The sequence below is a fragment of the Ailuropoda melanoleuca genome, chromosome 3, assembly GCF_002007445.2.
Source record: "Ailuropoda melanoleuca isolate Jingjing chromosome 3, ASM200744v2, whole genome shotgun sequence".
NCBI lineage: Eukaryota > Metazoa > Chordata > Mammalia > Carnivora > Ursidae > Ailuropoda > Ailuropoda melanoleuca.
The window spans coordinates 136,483,623-136,503,884 of record NC_048220.1 but is presented as its reverse complement, the minus strand read 5'-3'; the positions used below and the strand labels follow the sequence as shown (position 1 = coordinate 136,503,884).

The following is a 20,262-nucleotide window of genomic DNA, read 5'->3' as shown; positions in this document are numbered from 1 at the left end:
GCCACCCAGAGATTCTAATTTGGTAGGATTGGGCTATGACCCAATCATCTGTATTTTAAAGAACTGTCATTGATGATTATTCTTGCAAAGCCAGGGTTCAGAACCCTTGCCCTGTATTCTCCTTAATGGATGGATAATTTGATTGTGAAATCTGAAATCTTTAGAAGCATGTTTAGTGACATATCCAATTATACGTAAGTATCATTTTGCTATATAATGCCCTCTTTTTTCATTTCTTCACATTTTACCAAACCTAAACCCTTTCTCAACCCAGGTCTTTATAAATTCTGAGAAGATATTATTAAAAGTTAGGATATATTCATAGAGAAAGAGAAGCACAAAAACTTAATGACAATATAAGATAAACATCTACTTAATTTAAATAATGACTTTATAAGTTTTCAATCAAAATCATCTCCAAAAAAATTACATAAATAAAATAATAAATTTGACCAACAATGTCAAAAAAGATTTCACATCTGGCTTATCTAATAAGAATTTTGCCCTACATTATAGCATTTATTTAGTAAAATATCTAAGAATACAAGGCATTTAACTATAATCTGATTATAATCAATATATTCTAGAATGTATTGGTGATAAGAAAATAATATACCTTTTCATGAATTGGAGATATTATCTGATATAAAATTTCCAAGAACAAATATAAAACTAATGACTATTGAATCTCATAAAAATTCCTTATATGCAACTTTTTTCCTTAGATGCAATTTTAATAAATGGTTTTCTTCAAGCTGATATTCTAAGATGATTGCTCCCAAACTTTACGCGAATGAGTACCTTTTTAAAATGTCATGAATTCCCAAAGTGATCAAATTAAATTTTACTTATTCACAGTTTGGTGCGATTATTGATTCAGCAAGGCCTGAAATTACTCCACAACCCATAGTGGAAATCACAGGTCTGAAGAGATGAGAAGAGCCCTACAGACTCCAGAACGCTGAAGGAACCTGTAAGGGATAATCAGGGTTCCAACATCCCAGAGCAGGCAAGGAGTGGCCATAAACAGTAGCGATGAAATGCAATGATACCAAAGGTCTGCAGAAAAATCAGCATGCGCTCTATAGGAATGCTAAAGATCTGTTTTCCTCCCTCAGTGCACAAAGAAAAATTCCGCTCATACCTCGAGAATAGGACTCCAATCAAGGATAGAAGAACTCATGAAAACCATTCCATTTCTTGAGACAGTAGCAGGTGAAGCGTTGTCAATGTTATGGGGTTCAAAAATGATCTTGCAGTTTGGCGCCATGGGAATCCGATCACCATTGGCAAGGGTTAGAGTTTTGTTATCATCCAAAACAGAATTCAGATTTTCAATCCAAATGGCATCTACTGGACCATCAAGAACTATCCAGATATGTTCCCCTAGAATATCCCACCAAAGATGGGGGGGAAAGCACACATTCACATATATACATAGACACAGAACTATTATACTTTAAAAAGTATATAACTTGCTATAGTTTTTATTAAACTTTGATAGAAATTATTATCTTATTTTATCACATAAGACTTTTCCAGTTCTCTATATGCCAGTTGTTTAAAGCACATAATCAAAGCAAAAAGTCATTTGTTCATTGAAAAACATTCATTGAGCACTTTCTATATATCGGCACTGTTCTAGGATCTGGGGATACTGTGGTAAAAAAGACTAAGTCCTGCCTTCCCAGAGTTTACCCTCTAAGGGGTAGAGATGACAATCAAACCAATAAGCAAAGAAATATGCAAGATAAGAAAAATTAAGAAGGATAAAAGGATGGGGCATTGCTTTAGATAAGGGAGTCAATAAAATACCTCAGGAGAATGAAGTGATGGAAAGATCTAGAGGTAGAACCTTCTGAACAGTAGGAATAGCAAGTGCAAAGGTCTTAAAACGAGTACAAGCATAGGCTGTCCCAGGAAGAGCAAGAAGTTGAACCTAATAAGCAAGAAGAGATGAAAGAGAAGAATGTGAGTACGGTCAGAAGGACAGGCAGAACCACAGAATCAACTCTGGCTTGCACATCTTCCATTTGAGATGCCCCACAGACATCCCACAGTGTTGTTGAGCTGCAAGTCCAAGGGAGAGGTCAGGGTTGAAGATCAACAGGCCATCAGCATAAATGTGGTATTTAAAACCATGGACTGAGTATGTTTCTTCTAGACAGTAAAAGTAGACAGAAACAGGAGGTCTGAGGATAGAGCCACTTCAATGTTCAGACTTCTGGGAGTGTCTCCTTTGCTGGCTTCTTCCTCTGGCAGACCCCTCAAGAGGCAGAAATAGCAGGAGAGCCAACAGGCAAAGTTTCCCTGAAGCCAAGTGATAGAAGAGTGTCAAGGCGGTGAGTGATCAACCGTGCCGGGTACTGTGAGAGCCGGGCTAGCCTGAGGACTGACAATTTATATCTGAAGAGCTGGAAGTTGTGAGTGTCCTTAAAAGAAGAGTTTTGGAGGACCACTGGGGACAAAGCCTGATGGGAGTCACTTATGGAGATATTTGGAAGTAAAGAAAGTGACAAGCATCAGCAGAATGGTCAACTGGAATGCCATCATAATTTAGGTATTTGGTTTAACAGTTCCTCTTAATCTCCTAATCTCTAGTTTCTTTTTATTGACACCATGACCAAGTTTGTAACTCTAATTTTTGTTTACTGTGTAACACCTGTAATATATTCCATGTCAAATAAACGGCTTTGAAAATATTAATTATGCTCATTTGACCTGAATTTAAGTAAAATGATGATCTAAGCACCAGAGTCACTTTAAAAAAGCATGTTGACTTCTTTAAGGAGGGAAAAAAAACCCCACCACTCTGAGCTCCCATTCTTGGGAGCACTGAGCACTGGATCTGCATTTACACAGGATTATTGAAACAAGATCAGAAACAAAATTTGACTTATTTCCAGTAAAACAATAACTCCAAATAAGAACACACTTNTCCTAATCAATAATTTCAGTATTTCAACATTGACAAATATACTGATTGAGGACTTCTTAGACTTGGCTAAGTTATTATATGGAGAGTATGTTCTATTAATTCTAAATAGGCACCAAGGATTTTATTTAGAAGGACATGGCAAAAATGATACTTCATCTTCTACCTTTCTTAGCCCTCAGTGTTTTCCTCCAAAGGGTTGAAAATATCCCATCAGTCCAGTCATTTGTGGCCACATCAAGCCGACCAAACATCTGTGGGGCCGTAATTGCTTTGGGATTCATCCTCAGTTCCCGGTGTGGCTTTCCACAACCTGTACCAAGTAAATTCAAATTTTAAACGACTCAGATGTAGAGGGAACCATCATTAGGTAATACTGAACGAATTTGCGATGTACCATCAACAGGTGCTCAAAATATGAAAAGAGCAAAATTACACTGAGAATATATCTCTTACTACATTCCAAGTTATTGTAATTAACACTGTTGTATTTTATGGACTAACAAACTTTTGTTTTTATCCTTCTGTAAAAGAAAATTACAGGAAACATAAGGAGAAAAAAAGATTCCACGTTGGTACTGATGAACAAATTAATATAACCTGGAAGTTCTTCAAATTTCACAACCCAAAAATTTTTTCATTTATGTTATAGCAGATTAAGTCTGGTCTCTGAAATATCACCAGAAGATACCTCATTCTCTCCAGTACCGGCTTTGACTTGCTGAGATGGGTTCTTGCTTGTTTGGAAAAAGTAAGCTAAATGAATGTTGCAAGAATCAAGGACTTTTCTTTTGTGCCAACCTCAAAAATAGCTCTTTGAATTCTTCAAACCCTAAAACTACTCTTAAATGGGCCAGATTCTATACATGAGGGACTGCGGTTAATAAGCAGAAAAGCGAAGAGTAAGGTTTACAGTATAAAATCATAAAAACAGACGCTAAAATATTGCATACTGTGTGAAAGAAAGACTGACAAATGCGGGCAAGCATATATACCTATGCACATTGAAAAAAGTGTTAAAACCCATCAAAACCAGGGCACCTGGGTGGCTCAATCGGTTAAACACTCAACTCTTGATTTTAGCTAACGTCATAATCTCAGTGTTGTAAGAGCAAGTCCCACGTCAGCTCTGTGGGGTTCCCCACTCAGCAGGGAGTCTGCTTCTCTCCCTCTCCCTCTGCCCTACCCTCCACCCCTGCCCTGCATGCATGCACTCACTCTCTCTCACTCTCACTCTTTTTCTCCCTCTCTTAAATAAACAAATAAATATTTAAAAAATATTAAAACCTATTTAGAAAATTAGACCATAGTTCTCTTTTTAAAAATTTTTTAAAGATTTTTATTTATTTATTTATTTATTTGACAGAGAAAGAAAGAGAGAGAGACAGAAACTGCACAAGCAGGGGGAGAGGCAGAGGCTCTCGAGAGGAAGAAGCAGGCTCCCTGCTGAGCAAGGAGCCATATGTGGGACTTGATCCCAGAACCCTGGGATCCTGACCTGAGCCGAAGGCAGATGCTTAACCAAATGAGCCACCCAGATACCCCTTTAGTTCTCCTTTTTTAAATAACAAAAAACTCAGGGTAATTATCTGCAGTATTTTACGATGCTAAAGTTAAACTGAGTCACAATTCAGCCTTTTCAATAAATGATATCCAGAAGATGAGCAAAATTATTTTTTTACTTAATCATACTTTACAAAAGGCCAGCAAACCCTCAAAGAATATGACAGTATCATAGGTAAAAACTGGACTTGGTCTGTTGTCCATATAAGAAAAACTGTCAAAAATTATTTCACTATGGTGGTAGGTAGAATTGCATCATTTTAATTTAAAATACCGTAACATTGTTTGTGTAGAATTATTGAATCACTATGTTGTACACCTAAAACTTAAATAACATTGTATGCCAACCATACTTCAATAATAAATTTTTTAAATTATGCCAACAAAAAATGAAATACCAAAACATTGTTATAAGTGCACTCCAAGAAAAAAAATGCTTGACTTTTACAATGTTGGTTAAACTAATTCCTCTTCTCCTCCTAAACATTTCTTGACTGTCCTGATCACGCCACCTTCATGGACCTGCCCGAGAGTGGGCATCCTTCCTTGCTGTTGCCTCCTTATGGACTCCAGACCACCCATGGTCTATTCTCTACATGGCCGCCAGATGGCCTTCCCGACACACAGGGTTGATCATTCCCTTCCCCAGCTCAATGGCTTCCCATCACCTACAGAATAAAACTTGTGTATTTAGCATAACTTACAAAGCTCTCATGCCATACCTAAATTCCCCCTAAAAGCAAAGCCTCAAACAAGGATATGAGTATTGGGTGTTTGGAGTCAGGAGAAAGAGATAGTGAGAAAGAAGAGGAGAGAACCCCCAAAATGGGTTCATTTGTGAGATGGCCACAGATGTAATGTCCCTCTAATGGACAAGAGGAGACGGGACACTTGCCTTCAACTCTTCTCCCCCACTAGTTGAGGCTATGGCTGCCTCGGGGGCATTAATTCCCACCCTCTTTCAGGCTGAACCAGTAGTTCCCTAGATTCTAGGAAAGTCATACTGCTGAAAACCTAGGAGATACCACTGGCATTTGTGGGAGAAATGGTCCAACAGCTGCACCTGGACCAGGGGAGGGCCAAAGGGATGTGGCGCTGGGTACCAGTAGCATCGGCTGCACCTCATCTCCCCTACTCTCACCCCCCACACAGATTACACTGGCCCATACCAAAGCAATTTCTGGGTATGCCATGCTCTCTCCCTCCTACCTGCACAGGCTCTTCGTTCTGCTAAAAATGCCTTTTACCCAACTGCTGCTCAACCTCCAAACCTCAGCTGACGTAGCACCTGCCCTGTAAGCCTTCCTAGAATTCCTTGGAAAGGCTTCTGATCTCCTCCGCCTCTGCTCACAACATACTTGTCCAAATCTCCTCATAGCAACTCCATGTTGACTAATAACTATCTGTTACTCCGCAATACTGTAAACTCCTTGACACAGCCTTTTGTTTCCATGCCTTCTTTTCCCATTTCTGCTACGGAACCTAGCAGAACCTCAAACTGCAGAACATTACAGATATTTGGTAAACAAATACATGATGCATAAGGAAACAAATATATACAGTCTAGTATGAGTTCAATCCCATTACCTTCTCAATTTTTGGGGTAATGAATGTTTTTAGCAAGAAAAAATGCATTGCTTAAAATAATGAATATTTGCCCTACACATTAAAACCAAGAACAGATTAATCAACAGCAGTCTAATGATTAATTCATCTTTGCAAAGAACTTCTCCAAAACCAGTGATGCCATATGGGTTACATAATTTAGACGTATTATACATAATGCATCACTATTGTTTAATATTTTGTTCTCATTTTGTTCAAGTCATTTTACCAGGTGCATTTGTAGTTTATTGTTAACAGAAGTCATCTACATAACAACGAAAGTATTATTAAGCATAATCCGAGAGACCACATCATTTTAAAGCTCTATAAAAATCCCCAAACACTATCTTAACAGCATGTGAAAACCACATGGTAAGTCTTGCAGGTGTGAGCTCCCAGTTTTGGCAAGGTAAGTGAGATAGCTGAGAGCACAGTTCTTTCTCAGTGGGGAAACTCCCTGGTGAAGTCTTAATGTACAGAATTCACTGAGCCCCATGGCTGAGGATACTTAGATTAACTCCAACATGTGCAGGACCCTAGAGCAAATACAGAGCAATCCTCACAATCACCAACCAAGATCAGCCCACTGGGCTTCATTAGAGAACTGGAAACCCAACCAGGCACCTTTTCCCTGTAGGACCATGTGCGTGCATTCCAAGAGCCAGATTTCTGTGAAATTTTGGAAACTCAAATCTGCCATGACCAAGAGCTACCCACACAGTGCTTTCAGTATGAGAGACATCGATGTCCAATCAGGAATTATAAGAATAATCACAAATGTGGCAATGCCTCTTGTCTTTAGATGACCTCGGGGTAGGTAGGGACTTAGCTATATAAGGCTTAGGGAGGCCTGGAAATTAAATACATTTATATAACTTCACCAGAAAAACATCTGATTCTAGGTGGGAAATTAGTTTATGATTAGGATGATTTTAGGATTGAAATTGAAATGATTTTTTATGTACTGGAAGGTTGTATTAAGTCATTATTGGGAAGTGCATGTTATAATGGGAAAAGTCTGGGTTTTTCATTAGTGGACCATGACATTAAGTCTGAATCCTATCACTTAACATCTTTGCAACCTGTAGCATTTCTGAATTTGAGTCTTAAATTTTTGTACAAAATGGGGATGGTGATAGCTACGTCTCAAGATCACTGGGAAAATTAAATGACATAAGTAAAATATATAACAATACATAAAGTCACTGTTCAGGATTTTTTTCACCCAGAATTATTCCCAGAAGCCAAGATATGGAAACAATTTAAATGTCCGTTAATAGATGAATGGATTAAGAAAATGTCGTCTGTGTGTGTGTGTTATTCAGCCATGTGCAAAAAGGACATCCTGCCATTTGCAATGACATGGATGGACCTTGAGAACAGCATGCTAAATGAATTAAGTTAGGCAGGGAAAGACAAATATTGTATGGTATCACTTATACATGGAATCTAAAAAAATCAAACTCTGAGAAGAACAGATTGTAGAATGGTGGTTACCAGGGGTTGAGGTGTAGGGAAATGAGGAGATACTGGGCAAAGGGTACAAACTTCCAGTTAAAAGATTAATAGGTATGGGGATCTAATGTACATTATAGCATAATATATATATATAGTAGAGTGATCATAGCTAATTATACCGTTATCATATTCTTGAATGTTGCTAGAAGAGTAGATCTTAAATGTTCTCACCACAAAAAAGAAATGGTAACTATGTGACAAAAAGGGGGTCAAAGCAACATACAAAATGTTACAAATCAATACACTGTACACAGTAAACACAATGTTGTATGTCAATTATATCTCCATAAAGCTGGAAAAAAGTTTTTCCCTTCTAGTTCATTGTTGTAATATGTTATCTCTAAAATGTACCCAACAATCAGTAAAGCAAATTCCCTCCTATACAAATCTATTAATGTATCTAACTTTTGTGTCCCTCTTGGAGTATTCAAATGCGTCCCAACTATTTAAATGTGTTGCCCAGAGCAACACAGCTTGGCCGCCCTCTTACCTGCCATGGCTTTCATCAAGGTGTGGATGCAGGTGGTTTTCCCTGCTCCACTGGGCCCCAGGGTCATCATTCCATGCCGCACTCTCTGTGTCTCAAACAGCTGGATGACTTTAAGTTTCCAAGGAGGATGGTTGATTAAACCGGCTTCTTCAACCTGAAAACATAAAAGCCCCACATTGGACCACATCAACAGCAGTCTGGACTTACCGTTGTGCGCAAAATAAGCAGGCGTTGAGTAGGGGGTAGAGGAATGGGACGTATTGCTTAATGGGCATGGACTTTCAGTTTGGGAAGGTGAAAAAAGTTCTGAAGATGTATGGTGATGATGTTTTGCACAAAAATGTGCATGTACTTAATGCCACTGAACAGTACACTTAAAAATTGTTAAATGGGAAATTTTATGTGATGTATTTTGCCACAATAAAAAATAAATCGCTAGGGTACCTGGCAGGCTCAGCAGGTGCAACTCTTGATCTTCGGATTGTCAGTTCAAGCCCCACATGGGACATGGAGTTTATTTAAAACAGAAAACTTTAAAATAAATATATTGCATAAAAATATATATATACAAAGACAAAGAGCAGGTTAAACATTCAAAATGTTATCCCAAGCCAGTNAGTTCAAGCCCCACATGGGACATGGAGTTTATTTAAAACAGAAAACTTTAAAATAAATATATTGCATAAAAAAATATATATACAAAGACAAAGAGCAGGTTAAACATTCAAAATGTTATCCCAAGCCAGTAAGAAACATCTGCATTTGCCTTTAGGAATTGAATACATTTATATTAATATATCCTTGAATATATGTCTTTAGGAACAACTTAAGAATAAAGACTCAAATATCAAAATGCATTTTAAAATCTTTAATTTAAAATGTGATAGTTAGTAACTGGAAAACTTTGTAGCACACCAAGTCAACTGAAATTCCACAGAAAGCTCAAACTGCCTATAAATATACTGGGTAGTTTTTATCTGTCGAACACATGCATGAAAGTTATTCTGCCAAACACTATTCTAAGTTCAATATTCATAACAACACTATGACATTAGTCCTATTGATATCTTTCTTTTACAGAGAAGGAAACTGAGGCACAGAGAGACTAAGCAATTTCCCCAAGATTATTACTTAAAAAGCTACAGAGCGGGGATGTGAGCCCAAGGTACTCAGCTCCATGGTCCATGCTCCTAATTATCATGCTGTGCTGAAACACATTATAAATGATGCTTTTATTTTTACTTAATAATTGTTAGATAGTAATCATGTATCATTTTATGCTATCTATCTATGCTCTGCAGATTTTTCATATGCCACAAATTATGCTGTTAGTCACCCTATAAATTACTTTATACTAAGCTTTTTAGGCAATGCTATAATTAATTCAGCCATTTGATAAAGAAACCATTTGCAAAATGAATTTATCACTCTTACCTGATTAGGAGATTAGGATTTTTTTTTAAGAGTTTATTTCTTTATTTTAGTTTGGGGGGGGAAGGGAGAGAGAGAATCTCAAGCAGACTCCTGCTGAGCACAGGCCGACACAGGGCTTGATCTCAAGACCCTGAGATCACAACCTGAGCCAAAATCAAGAGTCAGACACTTAACCAACTGAGCCACCCAGGTGCCCTGGAGATTAGGATTTTTAAATACTGATTTTTAAAAGGCAAATCTCCATTAAATACTACCATATTTGATTTTCATTAACAAATATCTTCAAAGAATTTAAATGTATTTTATAAATATGAGCAAATCACCATTCCTATAAAACTTTTTTTTCCAAACTCCTCCTTGTAGGAAAGGAAACAGAGGCACAATGTTTACATGGCTCGTTTTCATTTCTAGGAAAACTATAAAAAAGTAAAGCTCTACCAAGTGTCATGGGAAATCCAGGCACCTAATGATACACATAAACATGGTGGATTCCCCAGAGCCTCAGGAGGAAATCACAAGTGATCCTGGGCCTGCGGGAAAAGCATGACAGTTGAGGAACCACACGAAATCATTGTGAATGACACTCAGGGGCAGGAGTCCAGAGATCAAAGCAAGGTGGAAACAACAGGGCCAGAGACAAAGCCAAGCACAGCAGGGCAAGGCAGCCAGCTGAGCCCCACTCATCCCGCTCACTCATCATATTTCATTTCGGAATCTGGTGTGGAATGGTTTCCATCAATAGTGGGACCCCTGGCACGTTGCCAACTAGACATGTGGCTGTAGGATGGTAGGAGACTCCGTGGCTCAAGGAGCTCTGTCAGTGGTGTGTAACAGCCTCTCCTAAAACAGCAGCCACAGCCTGGGTGTTGTTCTTGGAGCCCACAGATTTGGAACACATCAGCACCACTTGACTCCCATGAAATTCAGATGAGAGAGACTTAGTACTGGATGCCCTGAGGAACTTATTACCTGTCTACTAATTGCCATTTCCAGTTCAGGATAACCTGCTTTGTCCAGAAGAATATTTGGAAAGAGATCTTCGATCAAACTCAAAAATAAAGGTTCATCCTCATCAATCTAGAAGAGAAAAGAAAGGGAAACCAGACCAACCATTTTGGCACAATCATAGCCATGTGCAGATAAAATGAAAATGCCAGACATGCCAGATTATTTTATCATAACTGTTAATAAATAAAATGCCACCTGCAATGAAGTTGAATACTTTCCTCATGTTACCCATGAGTTAAAAATTATTTTTAGAAAAGGGGGAGAGGAAAGGGAAGAAGAAGAGGAAAACGGAAGGAAACACATGAAAGGAAAAATACTGCCTACAGAACAACCTCCCCGTAAAACACCCAGTCTGGGGAGTTACCACCTAACCTACAACTTCTAATTTTAATTTTAAAAAAATAATAATTTAAATAAGAGGTAGTAACAAATTCAAGAATTAGAATTTGCCTCACACTTTTATTTTGAAATAAAAATATATCATTCTGTCACCCTGGTACATAGATTTGCTGATACCGAACAATTGATTTTCAGTCTCTACTGTGAAATGAAAGAGTGTGAAATTATTACACACTTGTTAAATTTACATGTAATTTCCTGCTGGGCTCTACCAACTTTAAAGAAGGTGAGATTTTAGCTCTAAAACCCTAAAGTATTTCAAGGTATTTGGAAACTTAACATGTGGATTTTTAAAAATCCATTTCAATTCTATGGAAATAGGCACATGTTAGACTAGATATGAGTTACCACAAAAAAAACTTCCCAAAAAGTCTGATTTAAAGTTATGCTCTCCAGCGCTTTAGCTGATAATTAAGCATTTTAAATGAGTATTTAAAATAAATATTTCTAAATCTCATTTGTGCTTAGTTAGCTGATATTTAAGTGGGTGGAACATTTCCATTTGTGAATCTTACCAGTTTAGAAAGATTCATGTCTCGCAGAACGCGCATAACGATCGTTGCTTCCGTATCTGTAGGGTTGGCTCTTTTTGCCGCTCCCAGTGTTCGCAGAACTGACAGAATGTTCCGCAGACCAAAATCATAATGTACCTGAAGCATGGGAGGTACACCGGGCTTATTTTCAATATTAATTTATGCATGAAAACTACAAATTTGACAAAAGATCTATTCACAATAATGAATAAATGTTAATTTTCCTTCAGAAAAAATTGTACAGCTAGTGAAGCAATAAATTTTTATCAATATATTTTTGAAGCAAATGGAGAATATCCAAAAGAGTTCTTTCATGTAGGATCATTAATTTAAGCCCTTAGATCAGAACTAATAAATACATCTTGACAGGGAGAAAGGAATACATTTTCTCTTGGAGTATATGCAACCCCCTTGAGCCTCTTCTTAATCAGTCATCCATAGAAAAATATCCTCATATCTCTAAAGCTAAAATTCTGAACCAGGAGTATATATATTTATATACTGATAGGAAAAAGAAAAAGGTATTAAGGAAGAAGAAAAGTAGCTATATTCTAGGATTACATAGAGCTGGGAAGAATAAGGACAAATCAGAAAGCCAAGCCCCAGACTGGTTATTCCCTTGATATATATTTATAAAAGCTCAAGCATACCATATTTCATCACATATAATGTGAATAATTAAAAACTAACTATCTAACCATTATAAATTTTTTTGAAGATTTTATTTATGGGTGCCTGGGTGGCTCAGTTGGTTAAGCAACTGCCTTTGGCTCAGGTCGTGATCCCAGAGTCTCAGGATCAAGTCCCACATCAGGCTCCCTGCTCAGTGGGGAGTCTGCTTCTCCCTCTGACCCTACCCCCTCTTCTGCTCTCTCTCTCTCTCACTCTCTCTAAAATCTTTCTGATTTTATCTATTTATTTGAAAGAGAAAGAGAGCTTGTGTGAGCGGGGAGCGGCGCAGGGGGAGAGGCAGAGAGAGACTCTCCCGCTGAATCTGTGCTGAGCACAGAGCCCAACGTGGGGATCGATCCCACAGCCCTAAGATCATGACCTGAGCTGAAATCAAGAGTCAGATCTTCAACCAAATGAGCCACACTCATGCCCCAAATTATCCAACCACTATAGAAAACAGTATGGCGTTGCTCAAAAAAATTGAAAACAGAGCTACCATATGATCCAGAAATCCCACTTCTGGGTATATACCCAAATAATTGAAAGCAGGATCTCAAATAGATTTTTGCACACCCATGTTCACGGCAACAGTATTCACAATAGCCATGGAGCAGAAGCAACTCAAATGCCCGTGGACAGGTGATTGGAAAAACGAAATGTGGCGTATACAGACAATGGAATGTTACTCAGTCATAAAACGGAACCAAACCCTATCATCTCCTACCCCATGGATGAACCTTGAAGTTCATGCTAAGCAAATTAAGCCAATCAAAAAAGACAAATGCTGTAGAATCCCTGCGGTACATAAAGAGGTAAAATGCATAGAAACAAGAAGTAGGATGGCGGTTAGCAGGGGCTGAGGCCAAGAGTAAGAGAGGAATTGCTGCTTAATGGGTATAGAGTTTCGGTTTCGCAAGAGGAAAAGTTATAGAGATCTGTTTCATAGCATTGTGAATATACTTTTTTTGTTGTTTTAGGGGTTTTTTTAAAGATTTTATTTATTTATTTGAGAGAGAGAGAGAGCACAAGCAGGGGGAGCAGCAGGCAGAGGAAGAAGCTCCCCGCCGAGCAAGGAGCCCGATGTGCAGGACTCGATCCCAGGACTCTGGGATCATGACCTGAGCCAAAGGCAGAGGCTTAACCAACTGAGCCACCCAGGCGCCCCGCATTGTAAATATACTTAACACCCTGAATTGTACACTTAAAGACGGTTAAAATGGTAAAGTTTATGTTATTCCATTATCTGCTGTGGTAACTGGAGCAGTGTGAATCACTTCACACTCGTCGTTTGGAGGATGGAGCTAAGCAAAATATTCAGATTGAGTTCCTACCCTCAAGGAGTTTAAATTTCTAATAGAGGTAACATGATAAAAATGTGAGCAAACTCACCAAAAAGTAACAATGACTTGGAAGTGCTGGTATGTGGAATTAAGGAAAACGTCTCAGAACAGGACTCAACTAAATCTGTGGCATGAAGTGAGGTTCACAAAATGTTCACCCAGAGAGTAGCCTGGGGCCAACTGTTTTGGGCACGTTGACTCATTTCATTTGACAATGACCCTGTGAGCAGGGCTGTGGGCGTGAAGGAAATAGAAATGAAATAGTAGAGAAGACAGGAGTCAGGGATGTAGGAGTTTTCGACATGCAAGAAACAGCGGGGAAAAATACTTCCTTAACAGAGGAAAAATAATGGGTGAGTAAAGGCTTCAATAGCAGAAGAAACTAAGAATGTTTTAGTGGGAATGTAATTTAAGTGAGGCTGGGAGAATAGGAAAAATAATCTAGAGTCAAAGAAGTTTGGAATGGAGGCGAGAGTGAAGAGAGTACAAAGTTATATGTTAGGAGGTTTTATTCGTGTTTTAGTTCTATGCTTATTTTAGTGTATTATTATTTAGCATATGCTTTTGGCATTTATTATTTATATGTCCTAACGATCTGTGGGATGATCTCCGCCTCCTGGTATGATCTTTTCCCCTTGTATGATCTTTTCCCCTTGAGTGTGGCGGGACCTGTGATTTGCTTTAACCAATACAATACAGCAAAGTTGACAGGTTGTGTGTGGTTATGTGTATGTGATTCTATGGTCACATTAAGATTTAATTTTACATGTCAATTTGAGTGGGCCACAGGATGCCCAGGTAGCTGAGCAAACATTACTTGCGAATGTGTCTCTAAACGAGTTTCTGGAAGAGATTAGCACTGAACTGGTGGACTGAGTAAAGAAGATGGCCCTCCCCAGTATGGGTGGGCCCCAACCAAGCGATGAGGCCTGAATAGAACAAAAAGGCAGAAGGTTGGATTCACTCACTCTGCCCTATTGCTGGGCTGGGATATCAACCTTCTCCCATCCTCAATGCTCCCTGTTGTCTGGCCTTCAGACTTGGACTAGAATCTACACCATCATTCCTTCAAACTACACCCCCATCTTTCCTGGTTTCCAGCTTACAGACAACAGATCATGGGACCTCTCTACCTACATAAGTGTGTGAGCCAATACCTTATAAATTTCTTTATAGGTATACATGCATATATCCTATTGGTTCTGTTTCTCTGGAAAGTCCTAATACAAGACTGCTGCAGTCCTCTTGCTGGAACCTCTTTCCCTTGCTGACATTGAGAAGGCAAGCGGCCATGTGGCAGAGAACAGCATGCAGACTGTGGGAACTGACACTGTAGCCTTCTCCAGCTGACAGCCAGCAAGAAACTGAATCCCTCAGTCTTCCAACCTCAAGAACAGAATTCTGCCAACAACCGAAGTGAGTGTAGAGGTGAATCCTCCCCCAGTCAAGTATGGGGCCAAGACTTGATTGAAGCCTTGTTACACTCTATGCAGAAGACCCAGCCAAGATGTACCAGGACTGCTGACCCACAGAAATGACCCATAATGAACTGTGTATTGTTTTAAGCCAGTAAATTTGTGGGACCATTGTCACACAGCAACAGATAACTCATACAAAAGTAATATAGGATTAATTTCATGCCTCTTAACTGCAAAACTGCATGATGTCATAACCTGCTACTCTAAACAGTGCAGGAAACCAGAAAAAAAGTTACGATAAAAGTTACAGTAGATGAGGGGCGCCTGGGTGACTCAGTTGGTTAAGTGTTTGCCTTCGGCTCAGGTCATGATCTCAGGATCCTGGGATCGAGCCCCCTGTTGGGCTCCCTGCTCAGCGGGGGGTCTGCTTCTTCCTCTCCCTCTGCCCCTCCCCCTGCTTGTGCTCTCTCTCTTTCTCTCTCTCTCAACTAAACAAATAAAATCTTTTTAAAAAAAGGTACAGATCAATCACTGAACTCTGGAACTAATAATATACATTAATTAATTGAATTTAAATTATAAAAATAAATAATTTTTTTAAAAAAGTGACAATAGATAAAACAGAGCATTATTAGCAAGGCGTGGCCCACTATATGAGAGACCTTAGAAGTGGGAAGAGCAATGATTGAGAGGTTCTTAAAAACCATGAGGACACACAACACATATTATGATTAATGTACAGGTGGGATAAATAGCAAATATTCATATTTATAATTCTTTGGCTCTTAAATCAGTTCTGAAAGTACTTATTTCTATGCTGCAAATATTAATTTATTTAAATGCAAACTTAAGAAAACTAAGCATGTACAATTAATTTTGTAATGAAATGACTTTCTACTTTGAATCAATAAGGTAACCTGCCGACAGCCCCTGTCTACAATTTTTCAAAATGAGCGACTTTCACCGAAGAGAAGAACTAAGTATGCCTAAGTTCAGAGAATCTTCCAGAACCTCACACCTGCTTAGAAAGCTGCTCTTCGCACAGCTTGTAGAGTGTGAAAAACTTCCTGGCCAAAACAATGTTGTCAATGAAGCCACAACTAGCCAGCTTCACCCTTATGATAATCTGCCGGTCGGGCACCATCATGGCCACAGAGCGGAAGTTAATCTTCAAGTTCTCAGGGAGCTCCTGCCGCCCAGCATAGCCAGGATTCTGTACAGGAGACAAACGCCACAGATGAACGACACGGTCATGGGGCAACACACACCCACCAGCTCGCCAGTTACAGATTCATCATGTACATGCAACAAATCTGGACCGACAACCGGAGAACTCATTTCCATATCCTACTCTCCATCTAACCGGAGAGACGACATCACAAGTTATCGAGATGAGCTTTGTTTAACACCAAAGGCTTTCATGCAGGAGTTAATATTACCATCCCAATTTCCATTCATGGAAACTAAGTGCCCTAAGACCCAGGCAAGGCATGAAAGCTGTGATAAGAAGGCTGACATTCAGCCGCTCTTCCTGCGGTTCCTTACCATGGTCAGGAAAAGTCCAAATTCAGGGTTCATAGTCACATTATCTCCATCGGTGAAAATAAAAGACTTTTTCCGCTCCTTTTTACATGTCAGAATAATGGAAATTTGCTGGGCTGCCACTGACAGAACTGGTAAATCGATACGGTTAAATTCATCAAAACAACCCCAGGATCCAGACTGTGCCAGTCCTTCAAAGGGAAATTAAATAGAAAATCCAATTAGTATATAATTTCGAAAAGCCAAGGAAAAGGGCATTTTGCAGCTGCCAAGACAAGCCAGAGATAAGTCTGTTCAAAAATAAACTTGAACAAATAGACTATGCACAGAGTGCCCTCAAAATAATTCACCATGTGGTACTTTATCTGGAAACAGCCAACCTGCAGGGATAAAGGATCGTTACGAAGGCAAGTGATGTTGACATTTGATCCACACAACGCCGGTGAGATTCCGAGTTTCCAAAAAGTTGCACAAACTTGAAAAATGACACTACAATGTAGCCAATGGTTGAAAAATAAATCTTAACAAGATATTCCACCTTAGTTTAAATTTGTCATCAAGTAAAAACTGTAACTCTCACCTTTAAAAATCCGTCCAAGGCCTCGGAAATCCATTTGGTCAGAACAATTGAAAACCACGACGTATTTTCCAAGACATCGTCCCATATCTTTAGTCGTTTCTGTTTTCCCTGTTCCTGCAGGTCCGGCAGGAGCTCCTCCCATGCTCATTCCCAGAGCTTGAGCCAGTGTGATGTAACACCTTGAGGAATAGAGACATCACTAGAACCACACCGCCAGCACCTAGAAGACGCTTCTGAGACATCACAGTAAAATGAACCCTGCACCAGATTTCAAAATGGAAAACTCAAGCCACTGTCCCTACATAACATCTCCCAAAGTACATCCTAACATATGCTTTCCTCATGGATATTAACATGTGTAAAGGAAAAAGGAAGGGATGGTCTATGGCCAAATAAGCTTGAAAAGTCTTAAAAAGGTTCAATGGGCTTTCTCATGATAATGTACAGTGAGATTCTCCAAGTATGAAAAATAGTACAGAGCATTTCCAAAACTTATTTGGCAACTTTTTCACAAAAACCTACCAATCTTTACAGAATAGTATTCTATGGAACAGACTGAGAACCATTAGATTAATCGCCTTTTGGGGCACTTGGGCGGTGCAGTTGGTTAAGCACTTGACTCTTGCTTTTGGCTCAGGTTGGGATTTCAGGGTCGTGAGATCGAGCCCATCACAGAGTCTGCTTGGGATTCTTTCTAGCTCTCTCCCTCTGCCTCTGCCCCTCCCACCTCAAATAATCTTTTTTTTTTTTGAAAACTTTTAAATTTTTATTTGCAGTGTAGTTGATGTATATTAGTTTCAGGTGTACAATACAGTGATTCAACAATTATGTATATTATAAAAATGGGTACCATAAGTGTATTACAGTATTATTGACCATACTCTCCATGCTGTACTTTCCATTCCTATGACATTTGGGGTTGGTTTGTTTGTTTGTTTAAAAAAAAAAAAAAAAAGATTAATTCCCTTTTGAATCCAAGAATCAATAATCTGTTGCACTTGGGGACCGATGATCACCTGAGATTGGAATCACACATTGCTAAATAATCACATCTTCGATCTATTCCTGGGAGCAGCAACTGTACCTGCACATACCTTCTACTGTCTCTTTCTGCATGATATTAACAAATAAAAGATTCTGGGGAGAAAATACAAGAGTGCCTGGGAAGGAAATAACGAACCTGATAACTCGCTGATGAATTACTTGATCCCCCAGCATCGCCCTGTGTTGTCAAAGGAGGTAATCTATAAAGTAATGCAGTTTTGGGCTTTGCTGTGGCTGAACTCTACAAAGCATTCATCTGGACTTGAAAAAAATTTCAAAGGATATAAAGTGATTGTCCAGCATGAAGGGTGGAAATAAAGAGTGAGCACACCAACTGGAGGTCCTCTAGAGTCTGTATTTTATCAGAAGTGGGTTCCTAAAAAAGGCTGGTAAATGACTTAGCCCTGAAGGTATATAGAGCCTCGATATAGAGAAGACAATGTAGGTATAAACTCAGGAGGACACCAAAGTTCGCTTTGATTTTGCCTTTTAATTCAAGGTTTTATTTCTCGTCTTGCACTTTCATTCTCCCCGGCCGAGCAGTCTCTGTAATAAAGTTAACATGATGGGCTCCACCTACACGATCTCACGTAAGCCCAGAGAACCCTGCAGGGGAGCTACTGCTGTTTTTCCCATTTTACAGATGAGGGGAAAGGCCCACAGAGATGGGATTCCTTTTCTGGGGATTGTGGCAGCAGAGCCGAGACTCGAGTTTACCTGTCTAGCGGCAAGCCCTCATGCTACCCGGTTCTAGAACATGTCCACCCTGCCAGGGTAAGGAGTAAATCTCCGGGAACTCTGGCCACCCAGCTACTCTGTCTTGCAAACCCTTCTTTGCGAGTGGGATCATTTGGGTCTATATTTGAACTGAAGCAGCGGCTCGTTGTTAAGGTGCCTTAAAGGCATCCTACTTACATGAAAAGAGAGCGGGCAAGCCAGGCGCTTGATCCCTTCCTTCCTCCGCTGGGCGAGGCTTCAGCCCAGCTGCTAGGCTGGCACCCAGACTCCTCTAGGACTTGCCTTTCAGAGACAAGCACGGATCTTCGTGTCCATGTTCACAGGACGCTCCAGAATATTCTAGATGTGTGCACCTCTCCTCGACCCTTTCCTGCTTTTCTTCCCAGTCTCTTTGCTGATTTCAAAAATCAGCAACAGAGTTTGGACTTTTGTGTGCTTTAGTGGTGTGTTCTGCAGCTTTCTGTCTCCCCAGCAGACTGCCCTAAGGTCTCTGCTCTCAGGAACGGGGTGTAATCCACACTCGTACCTCCAACTTCTTACCCTGGTACCTAGTATTCTATGAACGCTTACTAAATAAATGTCTTGTGCCAGTCCAGCTGTGCAGTCTTATTTGGTTCCTCCTATCCCAACAGCTGCGGGAATTGACATGCACAATGTGGGGCGCCCGGCTTGCTCCACTGTAGAGCATGTGACTCCTGATCTCAGGGCTGTGATCAAACCCCAAGGTGGGCATGTAGGCTACTTAAAAAAATAAATAAAATAAAATAAAATAAATATAAAATAAAATTGTATTCTTTCCTGTCTATCACACCAAGAGATTTAAGAAAAAAGAGAGAGAGATGCAGAATGTGACCATCATGCTAAACCAACGACCAACCCCACGACCCAGGCCTTCTGATGGCACTCAATTTAACCAAATCCATCACCAACATTCATAGTGTTTTCAGCTCCTATTCTTAAACAGTACTGACTCTAAAATGCTAAAAATTATCTTAAGGCAATGATGGGACAGGCATCAGGAAACTTATTTTTCTTTGTTTCTTTTCTTTGGTTTAATGATAGACTCTGATGATAGAACATGCTTATGGAGAAACAAAAGGAAACACTGATAAAGAACGTGTTATTACGAATAACGAGACTGAAGAAAGAGAAATTAGGGAATCCATCCCATTTACAATAACACCAAAAACCATACGTTACCTGAATTAACTTAACCAGAGACGTAAAGGACCTATATCCTAGAAACTATAGATCACTTTTGAAAGATATTGAGGAAGACATAAAAAGATGGAAAAATATTCCATGCTCATGGATTGGAAGAATTAACATAGTTAAAATGTCCATACTACCCAGAGCAATCTACACTTTCAATGCTATCCCGATCAAAATACCGAGGACATTTTTCAAAGAACTGGAACAAATAGTCCTTAAATTTGTATGGAA

The 20,262-nt window shown here is 39.4% G+C and overlaps 1 protein-coding gene across 1 annotated transcript in view; it reads right to left on the bottom strand.

Annotated features, from left to right (window-relative positions):
* Positions 1 to 20,262, bottom strand: part of DNAH5 (dynein axonemal heavy chain 5) — a 278,502-nt gene that overhangs the window by 106,311 nt on the left and 151,929 nt on the right. The window contains exons 36-43 of the mRNA XM_034657084.1: positions 17,038 to 17,216; positions 16,461 to 16,648; positions 15,934 to 16,128; positions 11,468 to 11,602; positions 10,515 to 10,622; positions 8,112 to 8,265; positions 3,102 to 3,248; positions 1,145 to 1,386 (exon numbers count right to left, since the gene is read on the bottom strand). Coding sequence (XP_034512975.1) covers positions 1,145 to 1,386; positions 3,102 to 3,248; positions 8,112 to 8,265; positions 10,515 to 10,622; positions 11,468 to 11,602; positions 15,934 to 16,128; positions 16,461 to 16,648; positions 17,038 to 17,216 — 1,348 coding nt within the window. The remainder of the gene's footprint in view (positions 1 to 1,144; positions 1,387 to 3,101; positions 3,249 to 8,111; positions 8,266 to 10,514; positions 10,623 to 11,467; positions 11,603 to 15,933; positions 16,129 to 16,460; positions 16,649 to 17,037; positions 17,217 to 20,262) is intronic.